A 26,393-nucleotide genomic window follows, 5' to 3' on the forward strand; every position below is an offset into this window, starting at 1 on the left:
TAAATTATCAGGAAAAGTTTATTTAAAAGTGGACTAATCCTTTAAAATTGTTGGTTACGAAATAAAAATGTATATAATTTTCATACACCAAATACTGAAATTATTTATTTAACGTCTTTAAACTTTACACTCTAAAAAATGCTGGGTTAAAAACAACCCAAGTTGGGTTGAAAATGGCCAAACCCAGCAACTGTGTTGTTTTAACCCAGCGGTTGGGTTAAATGTTTGTCCAACCTGTTGGGTATTTTTATTTAACTCAACTATTGTTTAGAAATTATTGTATTGCTCTCTTAAACCCAAAATGAACCCAAAGTGTGTTGGAAATTAACATTTATTAATTAGTTTAATGAATAATAATGAAACAATAAACATTTAAATGTTCACCTTTTGATGATTATTGTCGCCTCTAGTCATTATCTAATTTTTAATTTCCAGCCTATTTTGGATTCATTTTAAGCCAGCCATATAGTCATTTTTTTAAACAATAGTTGGGTTAAATAAAAACGCCCAGCACGATGGGCAAACATTTAACCCAACCCCTGGGTTAAAACAACCCTGTCGCTGGGTTTGTCCATTTTCAACCCAACTCGGGTTGTTTTTAACCCAATTTTTTTTTTATTTTTTTTTTAATGAGGATTTAAATTAAATAAACATTTATAAAACACAAATAAACACACACACACACACACACACACACACACACACACACACACACACACACACACATATAGTATATATATATATATATATATATATATATATGTATATATATATATATATATATATATATATATATATATATCGCAAAAATAAATCATAACAAAATAATAATAAATCTGTGCATTTTAATAAAAGAATGTACACCTGGAACACAAATATATTCCCTGTACACCAAGTGACAAAAGTTGTATTGTTACTTTTACTTTACTCTGGTATTTTGGCCGAATTTATAGCTTCCATGGTAAGTGTTTTGTGAGGGACAGTCCGGTCGTCCGGTGACGCTGGTGTCCCACATGACAGAAAGTTTCTCATATCTCCCCCTCGCGGTTCATGAGTTCAGTGATGGTGGAAAATGGCGGCTAGATGAGTCTTTCCACTCCTACAGAGAAAAGAAAAAGTGTGTGGAAAAACTCTGGATACATATTTGGAATAGCGACAACAACACTCACGGGCGTCTCACAACACCTTCATCAGTGAGGATGTCGCGCTGGGTGCCCACGAAGAAAGAGAAGTATGGAGTAGGTGAGTAAAGAAGGAAACTTGCATGAACTTCTTTTAGTCCTGTTTAGAAAAGTTTTGGGAGAAATGCTGATGTTTCTACATTTCCAGGCTAGTTTAGATTCTTTGAGGATGCTTAGAGCTGACGTGTTTTTATGATTGTGTGTCAGTGTAATCACTGCGCTATTATATATTTGAGATGTGAGTGTGTGTGAGAGATTGACACAGACGCGCCTAGTTCCAGTGTTTCCTGCGCGGCGGCCTGAATGGAGCTCATGGATACATTGTTTCTCATTGTTACTCGCGCATTGATACTTTGTAACAAATACTTTGATACTTTGTTTCGCGCTGATATGTTTTAAGAACTTTTCGCGCTTGTTGTGTTTTCCCGCGGAAGATTCTTAACACGCTGCTTTCTAACAGCCACTGCTGCTTTCGTTCGCCAGATTGTTTTGTTTGGGATTTCAGGGATCCCACTGTAATGGATATTTAAAAACTGTGATTTCCAGTCACAGAAGTCCTGTAGTCCATATACATGGCCTGACCTGAAATATTTTATTGGATACTAACTCACTGATATTGAGTATGTGTACGTATCTCTGTAAAAGTACTTTTATAAATCCATATCCAGTATCGTAATTACTGGAAAAGTAATGGAAAGTCGTAATGCGTGGGAAGCCTGATGTAAACACACTCATTTTGTTGGACTACTATATACGTTATACTATATGGGCTATGTTTATTTGTTCTCATCTGGGTGTTTTAAAGAATTAATTTTGTGAATTTCAATATTGTGTAAAATATTTTTATGGAGTAATTTTGTGCAGGTATCGCGTTAGAATACTCAATTCTGATTGGTCAGTGTTAGTATACTTGTGTCATGATTTCATTTGTCTTAGGCACCTGATATGAACATATCTGTGATAGTTTCATGTCTTTTATCATTCCCAAGCTTCCTCATGACTTGCTTTACATTTTAGTCACTGAAAATACTACGTCCCTGCCTGGTCTGCATGTGTCCAAATATGTTTAGAACTAAATGTTATACAAACACTGTGTTTTTCTTCCTTCTCGAATATAATGATAGACTGGATTGTTGACATGCTATTCGTTGTACGTTGTCTCATTCCTTCAGCTGTGATTGACATCTCTGCGTTGACATGTCATTATTAGTCATGACATTTTGCGCCGAATGATACTGTTGGTGTTTTTCTAACTGAAGTGTTTCCTTGAACAGCCATAATAGTAGTTTACATACCAAAAGTTCACTTTGAAGGTTCTTGACAAGGATGTTTTCAGAGTTTAGGGATGATTTAAAGATATAATAGAATCTTAATCCCATCTCAACTGGAGAAGAACTTTATGGGTTGCATTAAATGTTGGATCAGTAGGATCTTTTATTGGCAGCAAACTCCGTCTAGCCCATAATTTTGGATTTATCTGCTCTCCTTGATGCAGACTGAAAATATCTCCAGTGTTCATGTCAGATAGAAACTTCTGTTCTGCTTGCAGGCGGAGAGGAGTTATTCAACTCTTTTGAAATATTGTGGTCTCTCTACCTGTTTGTGTTGCTCAGTGCTTTTATAGTGACTTTCACTCTGAGCTGAAAGGAGCGTGAGGCGGTGTGTAGAAATGTCTAGTCTTTGTTGTGTGTGTGTATATTTTTATCCTGAGGGTGGTTGAATTTCACTCTGTAATGTTTAAATAGTTTTGCCTCTGTATTGGTGTAATTTAAATTGTAAAGTGTACTAGACTGAGGTGAAGCTTTTTCTCACTATGGCAGGTAAAAGAGGAACATGTTGAAGCACATTTGGGTGTGCTGCTTCCTTGATAGACTAACTGTTGAAAGTAGCACCATTTCTGACTTACTTCCATGTTATATACACACACACACAAATGATCGATTTATGCATTTATTTACTTACTTCTATATGGACTTATTTAGGGATGCACCGATATGAAATGTTGGCCGATACCGATAATTCTTTATATTTGAAAGCTGATAGCAAATTTTTATGTAATTTTTGAGATGCTGATTACAAAAACAAGTCTCACCATTAAAAGCCATGTCCCAAGCACACAATTACAATATTTAAAACATTTTAAAGCCATCATGGTGAACCGTGCACATTTGAAATATCTCAGCTGAAGGAAATAATCATATTTTCTTATCGGGCTGATAACGATAACATTAAAAATGAAAATATATCGTCTGATACCGTTATGGTGGCCGATATATCGTGCATCCCAAGACTTATTATAGTGATGCACGATATATCGGCCACCATATCGGTATTGGCCGATATATGTTCATTTTTAATGTTATTGTTATCGGCCTGATAAGAAAATTTGGCCGATATAATACAGCCGATAAATATGGATTATTTCCTTCAGCTGAGACACTTCGTGCACACTGTTCACCATGATGGTTTTGAATTGCTTGAAATATGGTTGGAGTCTTGCACTTAAGTGCAACGTGCAGCGCAAGTCTGTCATAGGCTACATACAATTATAATGAGAAGAGAACATCATAATTGTGTGCTTAGGACATGGCTTTTAATGGTGAGACTTTTGTTTTTGTAATCAGACTCGCAAAAATGATATATATAAAAATTTGGATTTCGATTTATCGGCCAGTATATCGGTATCGGCTTTCAAATATAAAGACTTATTGGTATCGGCCAAAATTTTAATATCGGTGCATCCCTAAAGTCTTTACAGTACTTTACAATAACTTTACAGTAATTAGGATATGGTGGGAGCACACCTTTTATTCCAGGTGTAAACATGGTCTGAGAGTCATGTGACAAAGGGGCTTTGGGGGTTTGAGTCATGTGATTTAAAGGGTTTGGGTGTGTCCTGATTTAGAGGTCTGCAATTCAAAACTTGTCCCGTGCCGCATTCTATTGCATCGGATCCGGCGGATGTTCGTGCCTCTATCCTGAATGTCTGGATCAAAGATTCCATCAGGAAGATCCCTAAAATCAGTCATAACTCATACTCTGTGATCAGTTGTGTGGTTTACAGTCTCATTTCACTGATGTTGAATCAAATAACTGACAAAGGGAGATGATTAAATCGAGAGAGTGTTGGGTTTGTTCTTCAAACTGAACTGTCTACAATCAAAATGCATTGGCTAAGGTTAACTTACTAAGACTGTCATTTTTCAGCATAGTTCTGCATGTTTAAAACACAAGCATGGTTGTTCAGATCTGTCAATTTATGGTTTTGACAGTAAAGGGTTAATTTCAGGTCCTCTTTTTTTGGATTCTCCGCGCACCTCCGTCTCTCTGCATGAGTAAGTCCTGTGGTATTTGAGGAAGTGATCTCTGAGAGAGGTGTGCTGCTTACTCGCTGCTGTCCCTAAAGAGTTTCCAAAGCAGCTTTAATAGGCTTTGTGTGTGTAGTTTGTTCCATTCATGCAGGCCTTGAGAAGAAAATAGAAGTGAAGTTTCTCTGCAGAAAGATGGCTGAGATGAAGGAATTGTGTTGATGCATGAACAATAAAATGTTGTCCATTAAAAAATTACTTAATGTGCACAGACGTACTTCTCAGATATGCATGTATACATACTCAATAAACATGAATTAATGTTTATTGTTCAATGCCGTTTTTTCCTAATGAGAGGAACCACAGTTTCAACAAAACGGCTGTTGTAGCCATGTAGATTCAAATTGTTTATTGCTAAAATATAGCAAAATCTAGTTAAAAATAATTAAGGCATGTGTTTCACTAAATAAGCTCACTGGAGAATCATGTTTTTTATATGTATCAGTATAACAATACTTGTCTATTGCAATATTTATATATTAATATTTCTATTTAATATGTAAGAAATTCATAATTTAAAGACTACTTTGAGTGTTTAAGTAGTTGAATCTTTGTTTTGAATCGGTTTAAGTAATTGAAACGTATTTAAGCATTTTTGCTTAAATACGAGACTATGAAAACATAATAATGGTTTAATGCTTAATTTGAATAAAGAACATAATAGCCTAATTAAAATCACATTAAAATCATTGTAATAATCATAATTAATTGTGGTGATAATTTGTAAAATCATTTTAAGTCTATCTTGAAATTCATTAACTTGCCCAGATAGATTTGTCCATGTGACTGATATTGCACGTTTTTGATATTTATTTGTGCTTGAATCATCCTGTTTCCTTGTCTTATTTGGGTAGTCATTGCAGTAACCTGATGCATGTGATGGTAATTCACAACCACTTCCATTCCTCAGGTTTGAGTTGTGCCTGGCATCTTTTGCATATCTGAAGCATTTCTTTAAGATGTGCTTGCCAATGAATTAATGCTTGCGCTAATTTGGTTAATTACATACCTTTCTGATTAAAGGTGGGAAGTAAACATTGGTTGAGAGATTTTACATGAACCAGCCATTTGGAATCGCATCCAGTTCTGGAAGGCATCTTGGAAAAGGTGCCAGCTCTGCACTTCCATAAGAAGTCTGGCACATGCTGAAATTCAGTTTTTCTGTGTTTTTCTGATTTGTCTTTTGAAAGGTTGTCTCTGAACTAGAGAGGCTCAGCTGAACTTCCTGCATCCTGTAAATATTCTGGCATTCCACAGACATGCTTGGAATATTTGTGCGGCACACCAAAAAACAAGATGTTTCAGTCACCCACAGGCCATCTCAACAGCAACAGTTGCCTAAAGACCTACTTATTTTTCCCCTTTTAAATATTCTTAATAATAGTTTAATGTGATTCTGTCATTAAAAGAGAGACCAAAAATATCAGATACTTGGACTAGTAAATAAGCACCCAGAACATTCTAGCAACCACATATCAATGTGCTAATTCATTTAGAACAACTTAAAAAACTGCATAAGAACTGCATGATTCTGGATAAATTGAGAATCATAACTTTTTTTTGTTTAAAATAGATATGATTCTACCATGACAAAATGTTAATTGTTGCATGCATATGATTCACTCATAAAGACTTCACGGCTGCGTCCAAAAGCTTAAAAACACTGCCTTCAGAGGATGCATTGCAAGGTAGGAAGGCACGTCTGAATCCAATTTTAGCTTCACTTCCTGTCTCCTGAGATACCATCATCTGATCGATGTTTGAAGGCAGCATATATTCTTCATTGCCTTTGATATCCCACAATCCTGTGCTTTCCATTCTGTGACAGTTGGGCTAAAAAGTAAAGATGGCATCTGAACGTTGCAGTTGGTGTTCAATTTCTGTGTAAATATACAGTGGGTATGGGAAGTATTCAGACCCCCTTTCACTCTTTGTTATATTGCAGCCATTTGCTAAAATCATTTATGCTCATTTTTTCCCTCATTAATGTACACACAGCACCCCATATTGACAGAAAAACACAGAATTGTTGACAATTTTGCAGATTTATTAAAAAAGAAAAACTGAAATATCACATGGTCCTAAGTATTCAGACTCTTTGCTCAGTATTTAGTAGAAGCACCCTTTTGATCTAATACAGCCATGAGTCTTTTTGGGAAAGATGCAACAAGTTTTTCACACCTGGATTTGGGGATCCTCTGCCATTCCTCTTTGCAGATCTTCTCCAGTTCTGTCAGGTTGGATGATAAATGTTGGTGGACAGCCATTTTTAGGTCTCTCCAGAGATGCTCAATTGGGTTTAAGTCAGGGCTCTGGCTGGGCCATTCAAGAACAGTCACGGAGTTGTTGTGAAGCCACTCCTTCGTTATTTTAGCTCTGTGCTTAGGGTCATTGTCTTGTTGGAAGGTAAATCTTCGGCTCAGTCTGAGGTCCTGAGCACTCTGGAGAAGGTTTTCGTCCAGGATATCCATGTACTTGGCCGCATTCATCTTTCCCTCAATTGCAACCAGTCGTCCTGTCCCTGCAGCTGAAAAACACAGCATGATGCTGCCACCACCACCATGCTTCACTGTTGGGATTGTATTGGATCAGACCAGGGAATCTTATTTCTCACCATCTTGGAGTCCTTCAGGTGTTTTTTAGCAAACTCCATGCAGGCTTTCATGTGTCTTGCACTGAGGAGAGGCTTCCGTCGGGCCACTCTGCTATAAAGCCCCGACTGGTGGAGGGCTGCAGTGATGGTTGACTTTCTACAACTTTCTCCCATCTCCCGGATTCTTCTTTACCTCTCTCACCAAGGCTCTTCTCCCCCAATAGCTCAGTTTGGCCGGACGGCCAGCTCTAGGAAGGGTTCTGGTCATCCCAAACGTCTTCCATTTAAGGATTATGGAGGCCACTATGCTCTTAGGAACCTTAAGTGCAGCAGAAATGTTTTTGTAACCATGGTTAGATATGTGCCTTGCCACAATTCTGTCTCTGAGCTCTTCAGGCAGTTCCTTTGACCTCATGATTCTCATTTGCTCTGACATGCACTGTGAGCTGTAAGGTCTTATATAGACAGGTGTGTGGCTTTCCTAATCAAGTCCAATCAGTATAATCAAACACAGCTGGACTCAAATGAAGGTGTAGAACCATCTCAAGGATGATCAGAAGAAATGGACTGCACCTGAGTTAAATATATGCGTCACAGCAAAGGGTCTGAATACTTAGGACCATATTTCAGTTTTTCTTTTTTAATAAATATGCAAAAATGTCAACAATTCTGTGTTTATCTGTCAATATGGGGTGCTGTGTGTACATTAATGAGGGAAAAAATGAACTTAAATGATTTTAGGAAATGGCTGCAATATAACAGTGAAAAATTTAAGGGGGTCTGAATACTTTCCGTACCCACTGTACATCTTTGACAAACTTTTCCACTTATGATGTCATTTTCTAGTGAGAAATTACTTAGTAATTAAATATTTGCTCAGTTATCACCAAAGCTCTATTTTCTGTAGATCATTAATCCAGAAGTCAGTCCAAAATCAGTTTTGTGAGGTACCTTCGTATGCAAACGTACAGAGTCATTGACTGACAAGGCAGCAAGACAACAAGTCTGCTGCAAGTTTTCGGATACAGCACACTTGTTTCATTACTGGATGGATTAGTATTTTTGAACAAATCTCTTGAATGAATGATTCAATGACGAATACATTTTTAACAGTCACTTGTCGCCATCTACTGGTGTAACGATGCTATCTGCATCAAGTTAATTTCAAAAGGTTACTATAGATTTTACCATAGACATCAGTGCTTAGATCTGAACTATAAACTTTTATCCTATTACTTCGGTGGTAAACTGAATTATTGCAAGACAGAAATAATGATACTGTGTGGTTGAAAAGACATGTTTGTGAAGCTGTTTCATACCTACATGACAACTGCTGTCTCTTAATTTGTGGCAGCAGCAACACAGATTTGAATGTTCTGGTGTGAGTTTTCAAAGGTTTAATAGACACAGGCAAATTGTTGTCATTTAGGAAGTAGGAAAAAGATTGCATGTTTTTTTTTATTTATTTTATTTTATTTTTTTATTGAGATTGCAATCTTTAACGATTAATCATGCAGCTCTAGCATAGCAAACACATTGTCTTTTCCAAAATGTAATTTTATGTTATTTTTGTTTGTTTCACCCTTAAGCTTGTCTTTCTTTTGTTCATTGTTTGTTCTTTTTCCTTCTTTCTTTCTGTCATAACTTCAGATCTGTCATCCAGCACAATAACATATTGTTTGATTGGTGATGACATTCTCACATTTGTAGATTTATGCTTTATGCCACTCATCTTCACATAACAATCTTGAAGACAGAAGCATGCAAATGTCATATCTGTTACCCCATATTTGCAGTCGCGATCAAACGAGTGTTTGGAGTCTGACTGTGCTTATTGCATGCATATGAAATGTGCCGAGCCGGAAGGAGACGCCGCTGTTCTCCTGTCCTTCACTTCTGTCATGTTACCATCATTCTAACCCCTTTTGATTAAAGTTGAAGTGTTGTGTTGTAAACACTGCACCATTAATGTGCCATAACACATGGATGAGAGCAGTTTTTTGAGTTTGGAAAGGAGGTTAAAAGACTTCTTACTGTTTGTTGATCCTTTGAGACTTTAGCTAAATAACAGCTGAAAGATTTTTCTTGCTGTATGAATGATTTATATTACTGTGGCACTGTAGAGCCAACATGTGGTTTTTCATACTGACAAAGCTAAATCAATCCAGCTCAGAGAAACAAGAGATTAGCCAAAGAAGAAGATTGTTTTTAATGTGCAAAACTTTAATGGTGTATACTGAGTGGTAACCATGCAGTCATTAAGGTGTTCCAAGGGTTTTTGGCATTTTTTGTGGTAACTTTGGTTGCCAACATTAGTTGGCAGCGTTTACTGTGAATCAAGCTGCCAAGAGACACTGAAAACACCAGATCATAAGGATCGTCATAGAATTGCACCACACTTCACTTTGAAACACGCAGCTCATATATTTATTTAATTAAATCACAGCCTTTGCAATCACATTACGATTACATTGTGATTGTAATTAAACCGCTGTAATGGGGCGTTACAGCAGTGAAAAGTACAAAATCACTCATAACTCCTGAACTGTTATGCGTAGACTCAAGTGTATCATGTCGTTGGAATCCTTGGCTCAAGACGGACAAAATGTATGCCTTGGGTATTTTTGAATTTTTTTTGAAAAACCTATTTTTGCGAACTGGTCCTAAGTTTTTGGCCTGATCGGAACCAAACCAGTGCAGCAAGATTCTGAGCGTCAATAATTATCCCCCCCCCCCAAAAAAAAAAAATTGAAAATTTGAATCACAGTCCCCAAGGGCCGCCAAAATGTTTGAAGTGGCTATAATAGTGGCTGTATTACTGGCTTTACTAAAATGGCTATAAATGGAATGAAATATTTTCACCAAACTCAGCACACCAATGTAAGAGCTCGTTCTGTGGTTGCGTTACAAAGAATGCGGCGACTGGCCACTTGTTGGCGCTATAACAGGGGAAGAAAAAACATGAAAATGGCTATAACTACTTCACCGTTAATCTAGAGGCTTGCGAGACTTTCGAAAGGAAATCGCCCACCAGGGGGCGCCTTTGTGTTTTTCATGTGCGTTAAGCATTGTGTATTGCGTGAATTAATTTTTTTGCTGCTGTCCATTGAATCGTTCGTTAAATAATTTCAGTAACCAACTTTGACGAACTAGTCCAATGTTTTGGTACCAATCACGGTAACTGTTAAAAAGCTTTAAAAAGCATATATTTCCTATGGTAAATTGCCTGTATTGGCTGTAAATGGTCTTTTCCATTAGTAAGTTACAGGTGTACCTTTTTTACGCATGTGCTAAAAGGCCTTAAAACACTTGAACCCTGATAATTGCTGCTTGCAGTCTGTCACTCACCTTAGATCCACCAACAGCAAACCACAACCATCCAATCAATTCCCATTGTACAAAATCAAGTCCCAACCTTCTTTTTTTCTAGTTCGAGAAGCCGTTTCACTCAGATATACGTCACAACAGAGAAGAAGAGTATTGCAACTTCCGTTTCATGCTGATTTTTAAAGGTGCAATGTGTAAAATTTGGGAGGATCTATTGACAGAAATGCAATATAATATACATAACTGTTTTCAGTGGTGTATAAAGACCTTACAAAATGAACCGTTAGCCTATGTTTTTTTTAATACCTTAGAATGAGCCATTCTACACCATCTTATACACCGCGGGTCCCCCTCCATGTCAAGTTGTAATTATGCACCGGCATGTTTCTACAGCAGCCCTAAACGGACAAACACTCTACAGAGAGTGTTTCATTACTATGTTCTTCTTCTAAATCGTTCATGTTTTTAGAGACCGCTTGCATCGTCGCTGTTGAATACGCACAGTAGTAGTAGTACTAGTCATATGGTTTATTAGAAACAGAGACCGTTCTTTGTTAGAAGACCTCATTGCTTGACTGGCTAACATACTCCCTGCTGTCTCAGACGACGACATCTTTTACTTAGTGTCTCAAATCACATGAAAGGGATGGGTGATCTTCTGTTGGTTGCAGTTCACAATCTCACCACTAGATGCTGCTAAAATTTACACACTGCACCTTTAAGTATGAACATGATTGTAATCACGATACTTGCTTTTGCAAACATCCCTGAATATAAACCATACTGTACTGAAGAGCATGAGAGCTAAAATGACTGGTTGCGTTGAGTCCTTACAAACTGCCACTCATCTCTGTGCTGTTATCACTCTTTCTGACTGTAGACAGTGTTGTTTACTTTGGTATTCTGGTGGTTTCTGCAGTGACGGACAGGATTGCTCTACCCAACACTTTGGCTCCCCAGATAAGGAAATGCCACTTCCTTTGGCTTCAGTAAAGCCGCCAGTGAGAACTGCAGCTTGACTGAAGACAATAGTTCTGTTTGTACTCACACACACAAGCGTATAATCTCTCATTATCTCCAGTGTGCTCCTGATTAACCTCAACCACAGTCTGCTCTGTGTTTGGACCCTGTCAGATGAGAAGTGTCAGAAAGACTCTGGCGAGGGCGAGAGAGGAGCGCGAATTCTCATGGACAGTGACGACACTGATCAATCATCACGACACGATTGCATGACTTGAATGCTTTTTAAACGTTAAAACCTTTCACACCAGAGTTTACAAGATGTGCCAACGAGATTAGATGCGGTGTCATTTTCGGCACCACAGTTTGTGTCAAACCTGACCGCTGTGTGACATTGCACATGCAGTGTATCGAATAATTAACTGTTTCTAACACTGAATTTGGCTTTTTATTTTTACATTTCATTTTGTAATTTATTTATAAATCAAATCAGGATAGGATGTTTACCATAAGTCATTTGCATTGTTAATATTGTAGTATTTAATTTTCATTGAAGTTCGGTGAGCATCATCTTACACATTATTACAAAATAATGTGCTGGCTCAACTAAATTTTTTTGAGTTGTGACAACTTACAGTAAATTTACATTCCACCAACAAGCTACATTGAGTTAGAAGAACTTAATTTGTAGCATAAACACAAATTTTTAAGTTGATTACTATATAAAAACAATTAAGGCGAACCAATTCATCTTATCTACTTCATTTCAAATCAACAGCTATCACAGCACATGCTAACAAAACTGTATAATTAATGAACAAGTAAGATATTACTTGTCATCGGCATAAGCGCAGTCATTGCTTAGAGTCAATAGTGTTTACCTTCATGTATCACACAATGGTAACCACAAAAACTTCAACATTACACAAATTCTTTTAAATGTCCAACATCACAACATTAAACATTAACAGGTCTTTCCCTTCACTAAAAAACACATAAAAAACACTTAATGTTATGTGTAACACTTAAAAAAAACATTTATTCTCCTTATCTAGTCCTATGCAAAGCATGCTGGGAACTAGAAATCCAGTAAACTGTAATTTTTAACTTGCAACCATGCATTTAAGTTGGGGTAACGGGTCCCCTGAATTAATTTTTATGGTACGTTCACTTGTAGTTTGGTTCGTTTGGTGGGTTCAGATGGCAGCGTTCAAACAAACAGCACTTACAGAGCAATTGCACCAGGGTTCGTTTTAATCGAACCAAACATGAGAAGTGTTTGTTACAAATCAAAGTAAAGTGTGCTGATTTTTTTTTTTATTTTTTTTAATTTTTTTATTGCTTTGCATTGTAATAAAAATAAAACTCCTGGCATCCAAACTGTAATTAAAGACTCATCTGCTGTTGAATATGTTGCTCTTATGAATCCCTTTATATATAAAAATACGTTTATATATGTGTCCCTTTTACAGCCTGATTAGTTCAGCATCACTTTGTCCTTTTTGTTGTTTCTTAAGTGGAGGACATTAGCAAATAAACGTGTCTGAGCAGGACTCATAGTGAGCCATTCTCAGGACTCGTGCACTGGGAAAGGCTGCAGAACGTGCTTTAGAAATAGGCCAGAAATGAGACAGCTGTGAACTTAAAGCTGTGAATAAAGATACAATAAGAGATTACCAAACGTCCTGTGTTAGCCGGTGTTGGGAAGTAACTAGCTAAAAATAGTAGTTATTCTGCTAACTTGACAAAAAAAGGTGAATTTTGTCATGTTTTGTGCACAGATGTAAAACTGATCAAGACACAGCAACAATCAAATGCTGTGTGTGCAGGATTCATTTCAGTGAATTAGTTCAAAACCGATCAAAACAATAATAGATATTCTCATTTATTTTCTCAATATTTTTCTAAGACAGTCTCTGCATGGAGTCTTGTTAATTAAATATAATTATAAGTACATTATCAGTTTAGTTCTATTAAGTAGGTGTTTTTATATTTTTTTTATAATGCAAATTTAAAAGTAATTGGTGCTTCTGTGCAAATTGAGTTGCATTTTTTTTTTTGTGTGTGTGTGCAAAATAATCAGATTTTAACTATCATTCATATGCTTTTGTGTTGATTGGCATTTCATTAAAAGATGCTGCTTTCTTATAATAGTTTCTGACGATAACAGCTTTTTGTTAACGTGTAGTTTAGCGAACTACTTTTTTCAGTTGTTTTTAACAATATTTGGGATCAGTTATGCTACATTTTGAAAGCTTCCTCGATATTTGTATTAGTATTGTGTTGGGCAGGAAATATCCTGTGGTGTCACATGGCCTTGAAGAAAATTTCCACAATTGCTATTCAAAATGCACACACACTCACTCATACAAAGATAAACTCCTCAAACACACTCTATTTTAAGTCTTTTTTTTTTTTTTTTTTTTTTTTGTAAGCAGTACAGAAATACACAATGTACACCCAAATCTCTTTCATGTTGTCATTTGTGCTGGTTTATAATGACGTTTATCTTGTAGTTTATGTTTTTAAGATGCTGCACCAAGTAAAAAAGTGTCTGGTTTAATAACTTCAACACCATTTATTTGTGTATAAGTGCAGTAAAATATTGAGTGAAGCACTTAATGTGTCTATCCTATCAGTATTAGCTCTATTGTGGGTATCCTCTTTCTTCAGGATCTTTTAAAAAAAAAAAAAAAAAAAAAAAAAAAAAAAAAAAATTCTAAACTTGTTCATTCATTTGAAAGAGTCTTGCAAGTCAGAAGTCACTAAGTATATCTGCCGACAGCTTGCAGATTTCAAACCAAACGTGAATGTCCTCTATCCAGGTCTTGGGTATATTGAGGATGTGTGTTATCATATATAAACACGCGTTTCTGGACAGTGTGTAATGTAATCGCTCTTTAGAGTTGTGTTTCTCAGTTTGCAGTAAGGCGCTGTAGATTAGTCTCCCTTAGAGACGTTTGAGTAATTCTTAATAGATTTTCAACATGAATTTTGAATAATCTGGGGATTACGGAGTCGAGTTATGTGATATTATGAGCTTTGGTCTGAGAAGATGTGATAACTGGATTTCTCAGAGGGAAACGCTCAGGGTTTAAGGGTGAAGGAATATTACTCTAATATAAAAACCTTCCCATTAAAAGTCTTTTTAATACATTTATGGTGATCTAATAAAATGTGTAATGCAATCCCTATTCTTTAAGTTTCTCAGTCACAGGGGAGCAAATTACAGTGGCCTTTGGTGACACAAGCACAAAATTAACAAACAAAAAAATATTATGACAATTCAGTTATTTCTGATGTTTTTTGATTCATTTTGTTGTTGTAGACTTGTGCATTGAATTTTAGCTTAATTCTGTTGAATAATTAAAAAAATGCTGTTTTCTCATAGATAGATAGATAGATAGATAGATAGATAGATAGATAGATAGATAGATAGATAGATAGATAGATAGATAGATAGATAGATAGATAGATAGATAGATAGATAGATAGATAGATAGATAGATAGATAGATAGATAGATAGCAAAGTGAGAAAATAATTTATTTGTTAGCAAACATTAATTGGGTAATGTAACCCAATGATGGCATTCATAAACGGACATTAACCTGTGGCATTAATGTTGGTTTTTGTGCATGTCAGTAGGCCTCAGTTGTCCTGCTGGTGTCTGATCTTAGTCTCTCCTCTGGACAGATGGTTGATGCTGTGCTATTGACTGTGAAATAAAGGGTCATTACCCTGCAGGACACAAACACACACACACACACACGCTCTCGTTCGGTTAAGAAGGCCAATCTTACCCCATTCATACAGCCCAGCATTGTGACAGATGGGCAGATATGGACATCATCTCTGTGGCATATTTAACACACACTATCCCATAAAGCCTGACTCTGTGGTCTTTGTTTGGATCCACTCCAGCCTCTTTGGAAACCAGATTGAGCAGAATTAAAGAGAAAACCATATCAGACCGTTAGGTCAAACACAAAAGTGCAAATGGAGTGAGATGGAGTTTGGTTCTTTTAAAGTGTGAAACAATCTCTGAATCTGTAAACCAGCACATCGAGAACAGATGTCTTTGGGTTGAACAGATTTGTTTTGTGCAGTTGAATTGAACATTGAGTGTTTTTAAAATCATTTAGGACAAAATGAGCTTTGTTTTTACTGCTTTTACACAGATGGTTTGTGGGGATGTTTTTGTAATAAGTTTCTTCTGCTCACCAAGGTTTCATTTGTTTGAATAAATACAGTAAAAACAGTATTATTGTGAAATACTATTACAATTCAAAACAACTGTTTTCTATTTGAATATATTTTAGAATGTAATTTGTACCTGTTCCTTTGTTCCATTACTCCAGTCTTCAGTGTCACATGATCCTTCAGAAATCGTTCTAATATGCTAATTTTCTGCTCAAGAAACATTTATTATCAATGTTGAAAACAGTTGTGCTGCTTCATATTTTTGTAGAAACTATGATGCAGTTTATTTCAGGATTCTTTGAATATAAAGCTCGAAAGAACAGCATTTATTTGATACTGATTTTTTTTTTTTTTTTTTTTTTTTTTTTTAACATTATACATTTCTTCACTGTCACTTTTGATCAATTTATAGTGTCCCTGCCTCTTATTCTTATTCTTTTCTTTTCTTTTCTTTTCTTTTCTTTTCTTTTCTTTTCTTTTCTTTTCTTTTCTTTTCTTTTCTTTTCTTTTCTTTTCTTTTCTTTTCTTTTCTTTTCTTTTCTTTTCTTTTCTTTTCTTTTCTTTTCTTTTCTTTTCTTTTCTTTTCTTTTCTTTTCTTTTCTTTTCTTTTCTTTTCTTTTCTTTTCTGTAATAAGCTAAATGTTTGAAGTCAATGGAAAAAGCCATGAGACACAAGAACCAGTGTTTGTCATTCAATCTGGCATGACACGTCTTGACATGCCATATTGAAATGAGCATGATTTAGCTTTGAGAGCTTTTCAGCGAATGACATCTTGTCCCTCACAAAAATCGTATGACTTCAGAAGTCTTCATTATACAGCACACAAGTTGTATGGATTACCGTTTTGGTGCTTTTTTTTTGTTGTTGCTCAGCAGCTAGAGCTGCACGATTCTGGATAAATTGGGAATCACGATTTTCTTACATTTAAAATGATTCTCCCATGATTCTGAACAGACAGCTAAACAAAATAACATCTCATTTACTAGAGGTTCTGACAAAATGTTAATTGCTGTTATATGCAGTCTATTTATAAATACTTAATTAATTAGATTTTTTTTAACCGATTTGAATGAATGATTCAATGACTCTTTCAAAGACTTCAAACACTTGCTTCATTACTGGGTGAATCAGTGTTTTTAAACGAATCTCTTGAATGAATGATTCAGTGATGAATGCATATTTTAACAGTCACTTGTCGCCACATTCTGGTGTATCAATGCAATTAATACAATCTTTATTTGAAGCCTCACATTAATTTCAAAAGGTGATTTGATCACAACCGTATACATCAGTGTTTATATCTGAACTATAAACTATTATGTGATATGAATTATTGTAACACAGACACAGATTTGAATGTTTGATTGAACTTGTCTAATGTTTAATAGACACAGCCGAATCATTGTCATTTAGGAATAAGATTGCGTGCGTGTTTGAATCGAGATCATAATCATTTAACAATTAATCGTGCGGCTCTAGCAATCAGCAGCACCTTTCATTGTATTGTATGGATAAAGAGTAGCATGAACATTTCCTTTTGCGAATAAAGTAAGTAAACGACACGAGGGGGGGTAAGTGATGACTGAGATTTCTGAGTGATACACTTATGAAGGACTCGGTCGGTCATTTTGAATGTAAAATAGTCTCTCTTGTTATTTTGCACTCACAAAACATTGAGGCTGTTTCTGGGCCCCTGGGGGTGACCCTTGATGGCATTCTCTATCAAACACCCTCCAGCTTTGGGCCTGTCAGAGAGCGACATGCTAGTAAATGTCAGTGATGACATGGCTTTAAAAATCCAGTGTGCTCGTGTCTTCACGACTGACAGAGATTAATGACTCTTCTGTCGGCTTCAGAGCCGAGCCAACCTCCTGCTTACAGCACACATGTTGTACCTGTGAGAGATGAAGCAAACAGGGATGTGCTGTTTTATTGAGATTTGTTGAAAGAGTGTGTGTTTTGCGTGGTTGGTTTAAGACTCGTCCTGTCAGTGGTGTTACATGAATCGGTCTATTGTGGTGTAGATGCAGCAGACCTACATGACGTCTTTTACAAGCTGCCCAACAGAACTATTGTTCCTACCTAAACGTCATCCTGATTAACATATGATACATTGTCACACTAGTTTTATTTTGAGGAGGTCTTTTCTTGATAAAACATTACATTTAAACTATTCATCCATTTAAATAGTATTTTATATTAGTTAGTTTTCATTTACTTTTATTTATTTATTTTCTTTATATTTTCTTTATTAATTTCTTTATTAATTTCTTTTCATATTGCATTTATTTTAACATTAATATTTTATATATATATATATATATATATATATATATATATATATATATATATATTATATATTATATATTATATATATATATTTTATATATTATATATATATGTATTTTATATATTATATATATATGTATTTTATATATTTTATATATATATATATTTATATATTTTATATATATATATATATATATATATATATATATATATATATATATATATATATATATTTTATATATATATTTTATATATATATATATATTTTATATATATATATATTTTATATATATATATATTTTATATATATATATATTTTATATATATATATATTTTATATATATATATATATTTTATATATATATATATATTTTATATATATATATATATTTTATATATATATATATTTTATATATATATATATATATATATATATATATATATATATATATATATATATATATATATATATATATATATATATATATATATATATATATATATATATATATATATATATTTTATATATATATATTTTATATATATATATTTTATATATATTATATATATTAATGCATCCCTGCTGAATAAAAATATTAATTTCTTTAATGTCTTTTCAAAAAAATTAAAATAAAAATTCTTACTGACCCCAAAACTTTTGAATGGTAGTGTAAAATGTTACAAAAACTTTATTTTAGATCAATGCTGTTCTTTTGAACTTTCTATTCATCAAGCAATACTGAAAGAAAAAAGAAAAAAAGTACACAACTGTTTTCAATAATAATAACAAACATTTCTTGAGGAACTTATCATCATTAGAATGATTTCTGAAGGATCATGTGACACTGAAGACTGGAGTAATGATTCAGCTTTGCATCACAGGAATAAATTACATTTTAAAATATATTCAAATAGAAAACAGTTATTTTAAATTGTAATAATTTTTTACAATAATACTGTTTTTACTGTATTTTTAATTAAATAAATGTAGCCTTGGTGAGCAGACAAAACTTCTTTTAAAAACATAAAAAATCTTACCGATCCCAAACTTTTGAGTGGGGTGTGTATATATAATATAATAATACTATACTATACTATACTATACTATACTATACTATAATATAACAATCATATATGGGTGGGGGGGCTGGGGATATCTCAGATTTTATTAAAAATGTCTTCTTTTTTTTTCCGAAGATGAACGAACGTCTTATGGGTTTTGAACGGCATGAAATTAGTAAATAATGACAGAATTCTCATTTTTGGATGAACTATCTCTTTAAATTGTGATTTATTTCAGTGAATAACAACTTAAATTTGTTTAGTGCACTATATCGCATTTTATTGGGTTTTCTGAAGTCATACAAGTCTTATGAACAACTTTGTGATGCTTTTATGGTGGTTTTCGCCAATTGTTGTTACTAAGGTTTGGAATGACCTATGGGTTGGGTGACTATACTTTTTAAAAATAACTAGATGGATCTATTCAGAGATTGATTGTGTTATTGTTTTCATTGTGTGCCCGCCTGAACTATTCCAACTTTGACTAAACACATTGTTGAGCTCCGAACAACAATAGCTGATGACTCAGGGCTTTGAGCGCATCAGAAAGTGATTTACCTCATCATGTGCACAATTGAACAGAGCTGCAGCTCTGAGAAATGTGCTGTTTGTAAAACTGCTGTTTATACCAGCTTTCATAGCTGATGTTCATCAAGTTTTAAAAGAGGAGGAATGCTCTAACTTTATTTTCATGGTGAACCAGCTCATATTTATGAAATATTGATCAGGGATTCTGTTCACAAGTGTTTCGTCTTTTGTTTTGTTTTTTAAAGGCTCTTGAAATGTCTGAGTGCTTTTCCGCAAGAGCTTTTGTTACCACTAATGCTTTTGTCCTGTTGTTTGGGATTGTGTGCGTGTTCTGTGGCTTCAGCTTTTTATGAAAGTTTGAGGTTAAAAAAACAATCTCTTGACTTCTGAATTAACTTTTATTTATTTTTTATTTACTTTTATGGTTGCTTTATATTGATTGACATAAATCAATAATATCATGGCCCAGTTTTCAAGATCCAGTCAAATGCTGAAATTCAATTATAATTTTATAATTTAATATTATTAATTTAGTTAATTACTGGTTCATTGCTGGACTGCATGTAATATTGTTTGTTGCATTAACAAAGTTGACTGTGTTGTTTCTAGTTCCCAGGATGCATTGTGTGGAATGTGATCAGTAGAGTAAATAATGAAATGTTATTTTATTGTGTATCCCGTGCATCATTAGACACAAACTAACTTTAACTTGCTCAGCAAAATTCTCTTTAAATTATTGCATGACCGTCATTGACCTGAAAGTGCAAACTGATTGTCAGTTATATGCTGACGTCCACTATTGCACTCGCTGAGAATGCCCTGCACACTAGTCTTGTGTTGCATGTTTCATAAAGCAACGATGACACCGGCCCTTTATTTGCAGAGTGACAGTGGTGCTCATTATCTCCCAGAGTTCCCTGAGCTCATTAAAAATGTGCCTTTGATTGGCTGTGCTGACATGATGATAAATGCCCAACATTAACCCTTCCTCTCTTGCCTCTCGTCATCTCTTCTTTCATTCTACTGGGATCCATGGGGCGCAATCCCATCGGTTCATTAGGAGAGTTTAAGAGTGACAGTGAAGCTCTGATGCTGGGAAGACGATGCTCTGGTCATGATGGTCACTTGCTCTCCACCAGGGGTTGTTCTTGTGTGGCATTTAGAGAAGACACTATTAAAAGACAAGGTTAATTAGTTTTATCCGTGTTTGGCTCCAGTCCCATTAATGCAGGATATTCTGTTGAGATTGCAGGCAGGTTTGTCTTGGCTGGTCCACTTCACAGATAATCTCATCTGAATTGTGCTTTTCTTTTAGTTTAATCAGAGAATGTTTCAATAGATGAACCATGTACACAATGTAATGTACAGTGACTGTAAGTAAGCCATTGGTGGATTTACCAGCCTCAAAACTGTACTTTAACTGTATTTTATGAAATACATATTTTTAATTTTTTTGTATAAACATTTTTGAACTCTTGTCATCAAGACTGCATTTATTTATTACTCCAGCTTACAGTGTCATGTGATCCTTCAGAAATTGTTCTACTATGCTGATTTGCTGCTCAAGAAACCTTTCTGATTATTATCAATATTAAAATCGGTTAATAGTTCTGCTTAATTGTTTTGTGGAAATCATGATACATTTTTTTTTCAGGATTCTTTGTTGGATAGAAAATTTAAAAGAACAGCATTTTGATATACAAACCTAACATAAATGTCTTTATTACTTTATTTTTGCAGTATTGTTCTAGATTATTATGTGCAGATGTTTTTGGTCCAATAATTAGAATCGCTGTTTATTCTGAATTTAGTAATAGGAAATTATTAGTCATCCAATTTTTTATATCCGCTTTGCATTCTGTTAATTTTGTTAATTGGTAAGCTTCGTCAGGGCGCAAAGAAATATAGAGCTGAGCATCATTAACATAACAGTGAAAACTAATGCCATGCTTCCTAATGATATCTCCCAAGGGTAGCATGTACGGAGTGAAAAGCAACGGTCCTAGTACTAAGCCTTGCGGTACTCCAAACTGAACTTGCGATCGGTATGACATCTCTTCGTGTACTGTTACAAACTGATAACGGTCAATGCAATTCCACTAATGCCAACATAATTTTGTAGTCTATTGAAGAGAATGTTGTGGTCGATTAGTGTCAAATGATCCAGTAGCACTAAAAGAGATGTATAACCCCGATCTGATTTATAAGAGCAAATCATTTGTAACTCTAGTGAGAGCCGTCTCAGTACTATGGTACGGTCTAAATCCTGACTGGACATCCTCACAGATATTGTTTCTTTCTTAAAAAAAAAAAAAAAAATGTAGTTGTGATGATACTGCCTTTTTTTTTCTAGTATTTTTTTCAAGATCAACCTGTAATTGACTAATTCTCTGTGATCAATAGGGGTGTGACGAGACCGGTATCTCACAAGACAACTTTTACACGCTATTTTTAAGAAATCCTCAATGGCGAAATACATGACTAGAAAAAATATTCTGTAGGTGTATTTGAAATGTTGTAACTAATCATCTTGTAATGGATGTCATTTCAGTTCTGCTTTCTGAGTATGAATTATCATGTGCAGTAAAAGACAACAATACTCAAGTACTGTAAAAGGTTTTGACACAAACTCAACTGACTGACTTCTCTTCTGTATGATTTCAGTCTCTTCAGACCTTACTGTATATGATTTATGAGCTTCTACAACTTTTGACCTCCTAACTGAACTCCTTTCCACAAACTGATCATAGAAATAAAAACAGTATAAATGTAAATGGTAACACTTTACAATAAGGTCTCATTTATTAACATTAATGTATTAACCAACATCAACTAACAATGAGCAATATATTTGATACAGTATTTATTAATCTTTATGTCAGTTAATAAAAATAGTCATTCATTGTTATTTCACAGTGCATTAACTAATGTTAACAAATTAAACCGTATTTTTTGAGCTTAATAAGATTAAGAGAAAACTGTTATTCATTTTTATGGTAACACTTTACAATAAGTGCAACCATAATCACACCCTTTCAATATTCAAAGTGCAAATAAGACCACATTTTTCTTTGATACAGAGCTAAGAGATGGTTACAACTACACTGCCCAGCCTAAAATAGCTTTCATGTTGGAAGATATTTGCATGCATCAGGGAGCCGCTTTCAAAAGGTGGGTATTGAAATCGCTTTTAAATGCGCGCTCGCGTTTACTTTCACTTTCGCGCATACTCTGTAAATATGGAGCGGCGGCGACTGTTATCCAACTGAATTAAATGTTTTTTATTTATATACAAAGCAAAACTACAGTGGAGGCGTAATGTAAACGTAGCGGTTGCATATTCTTTCCTAATCATCCTAAACACTCTGTCATGGCAATATCATGAGACTACTTTTTACCTCGACGAGAAATCTCGTCACATTTTAGTCTCGTGACACGAGATCTCGTCACACCCCTAATGATCAAGTTGTTTTTTTTTTTTTTTAATAAGTTAAATAACGGCCAGCTTGAAAGTTTTTGGTGTCCTAGTGACTAAGATGAATTAATGATATTAAGAAGAGGATCTCTGGAAGCTTAGTCGTTATATATAGTCTAACATGTTGTTGATTTTGGATGATTTAATGAGTTTAGACAATTCTTCCTCTCCTATAGCAACGAATGAATGGAGTTTTGTATTTTAGACTACAATAAGGCAAAATGTAAGCGAGGGGTTGAAAACGTAAGAGATATTGGTGTCATTTTATTGTCCACTAATCCAAAAAATGTAAGAAAAGGTACACCATTTGATGAGCAAGCGTAAACCCTTCGTATTAGCAATAATACTTTAGCAAACACCGCTAATTAAGCGAGTCAGTTTTTGGGCACCCATTTTGAACTCTCTGCTATGTTTTGGTATATGCATTAATGAAACCAATAATTTTGCTCTGCAAATACTGAGCTATCAGGAGCCAATGTTATCGCTCTGCTGGTGTTATTAGCGTGGGCGTTTGCTGCTGTCTCTCCTCTCTACATTATACCCACAATCCTCTCTGCCTCAATAGCGGTGGCCCTCTCGTTCCGGGAGATTCCCGCTGTTTCTCACCTCCGCTGACCTTCTCCTCACTCATCTCATTATCCTCTGCCCACACTGAAACCTGCAGACTATGACACAATCTATAGCCACGCTGTCTGATACGTGAAACACTGTAACTGCAGTATAAATATGTGGCTAATTGCGTGTCTCCGCTTTAGAAGGAATCGATAAGAATGGCAAATGGTATTTTGAGATAATGGATGTTTTCTGCTTGTTGACTGTGATTTGAGACTTTCACACTTGTTTCGATTGCATGGTTTGATTCAGCCAGTCTTTGTCTCTTTTGTCTCTTTACATTGTATTTGTGGTGGGTGGTGTGACCGAAATCACCATATAAGTAATAATTTCACAGTAACAATGTCCTGATGTCCTGATATAGATGTTTTTGATAGAAATTCAGCCCAGAAATGTGTTATATATTGCACAACCATTTAATTTATTTATTTTATCTATTTAATTTGGTATTAATTTTAATGTCTATCTATTTACATTTATTTGTATTTAACCTGTTAGCCAGCAACCCCCGCTTTTGGAAAATCCCAAGAAATGACATACCCAAACTAAAACAGATACAGTTCATGAACCCTTTGCACTAAAAGCACAAGTAAGGTCTCATTTGAAAGCAGACACTTTGCAGTTTACTTTCTGCAGTTTATTGCAGTTTAAATAATTAATTAATTATTGTCACAATGAAGAAAATAGTTAACTTTTCAAAACTTTGAAGCTATTTTTATTAGAAATGTATTTTTTATGAAATGTATTTATGAAAATAAAAGTGAAGTTGGCCTTGTGGCAATCTAGAAATGCACTGCAGCTAAAGCCACATGTCTGACCATGTTATATTTCAAATATGAAGATGATAGGTTTAAAATTCTGAGTTTTATTACATGGTTTTTCAAGACCATGTCATGAGACTTTTTATTTAGAAAGGACTCTAAAATGTTAACTGATGTTTATTGTCATCTATTCAAGTGTATTGTCTATAGTGTGTTTGTGCTGCTAACTGCCCCATTCAGTTTCAGTCTCCCCTGAACACATTCACACCTCTCCAGCCTGATTATGGCTCTAATTATTCTTTTCTTTTGTCTCTTTTATAATTACTGATGTTCTATTCAAGATGATTTAATCCCTCATTTCATTCACCAAACTTCTCACTTAACCTTCTTTCAAACTGTATCTAATGCCCTTCTTGGAAAAAAAAAGAGAGAAAAAAAATTAGCTTTACGATTCAAAATGATTTATTTACATTAGCTCAGAACAGGTGCATCTCTGGGCTTGTTAGCATATTAGCTTAGCACACCAACAAAACACGACAATTTATAAGATTAAAACAACGTTTTTGCTCCAAACTTACTAGTCGGTTGTTTTAAATAAGCTTCTGTGACGGGATGTGGCTTCGGATCAAAAATCCGACAGAAAATATATAATTTAATGCTATTCTGCACAATGAGAAAAGCTATCTCGATTAGCCTTGCATTATAAATATAATCTACTATTATGAATACCTGACATGGCGTGAAGAACACAGATAAACCACATATCGTCACAATCGTGTATTAATTACTTTCAAAAGTGACGTTCTGTATGTTTATATCAATGATTATAGCGATGTCTGGTAGCCTCTGTTAGTTCCGTATATGTCACATGATTTTTTCTTGGTCATCATGTGTCATAATTGTGGACTAAGTGTGCACAGAGCGCCCTCCGGCTGCAGGTATGAGTTGAAAACACAGTAGTCAGTTTATACAGCGCTCATATGACGACAACAGTGCGTTTTGGGTAAAAATTGAATAAATATTACTTCTCTGTATAGAAAATTGACATAAACGTACAATAATCCATCAATATTTCTCCAAATGTGCATGCTTTTAAGCTAAAAGCCCCGAGGGATGTTATTTTGTGGAGTTTTTTCATGATGATCGTACAGTTTTTTTCTCAATGGCTGAAGCTGACGCTCATATTTCAATGAAAAGGTAACGACTCCGTTTCTCATATTCATAACTCCCGACGCATATTAACAAATAACGGTCACTATATGATGTTGAAAGTAAAATAAAGATTAAAAATTGAAGCTCGAGTCTTACATCTTTTTAATGATGCATAGTTTGTCAAGGTAATTACATTAAATCTAACAGTAAATTTGAGCTATTTTAAACAAAGAAGCTTCGGTGCGTCAGCGCACCAGTACAGGTTAACAGGTAAATTAATTTTATTAATACATTTTAATTATTCTAAATGGATTTCTTAATTCATTTTAATTTATTTAATTTTATTGTTTTATTTGATTTATATTTTTTAAAAGGTTAGTTCACCCACAAATGAAAATGCTGATATCATTAACTCACCCTCATGTCGTTCCAAACCCGTAAGACTTTCATTCATCTTCGGTACACAAATGAAGATATTTTTGATGAAATCTGAGAGATTTCTGTCCCTCCATTGACAGACTATGCAACCGACACATCTAGGGCCAAATAATTTCTGCGATCACGGAATCGCAGAATCCAGTCATAAAAACTGAGTTCACTATATAACATGGAATAACACAGAATTTGTCAAATTTTTAATGAACGAATTAAAAGCAGGTCAGTACACGTGAATTAAATCACGATATAGACTAGTGTCTGAATATTAAACCGCAAAAAGACTATTTAAACATGAATCCTGCATGCCTGTGTGACTCTGAAATGAATGATGTGGAAGCGCAGTTTAATTTACCTCACACACAATCGTGCGGGCACACCCATGCTGAAGAACATGCGACGCTTGCTGTGTTTTCGTCCTCTGTCGCCTCACTATATGAACGCACA

General features: G+C 34.7%; 1 protein-coding gene across 8 annotated transcripts in view; it reads left to right on the forward strand.

The window, feature by feature from the left end:
- The first annotated feature begins 1,066 nt into the window (after positions 1–1,066).
- dock1 (dedicator of cytokinesis 1) overlaps positions 1,067–26,393 on the forward strand; it is a 273,581-nt gene continuing 248,254 nt past the window's right edge. For all 8 annotated transcript variants that reach the window (XM_067368773.1, XM_067368774.1, XM_067368776.1 and 5 more), the window contains exon 1: positions 1,067–1,242. In XM_067368773.1, the coding sequence (XP_067224874.1) occupies positions 1,200–1,242 (43 nt within the window). In that variant the 5' untranslated portion in view covers positions 1,067–1,199. The remainder of the gene's footprint in view (positions 1,243–26,393) is intronic.

This window comes from Chanodichthys erythropterus, chromosome 19 (genome assembly GCF_024489055.1).
Source record: "Chanodichthys erythropterus isolate Z2021 chromosome 19, ASM2448905v1, whole genome shotgun sequence".
NCBI lineage: Eukaryota > Metazoa > Chordata > Actinopteri > Cypriniformes > Xenocyprididae > Chanodichthys > Chanodichthys erythropterus.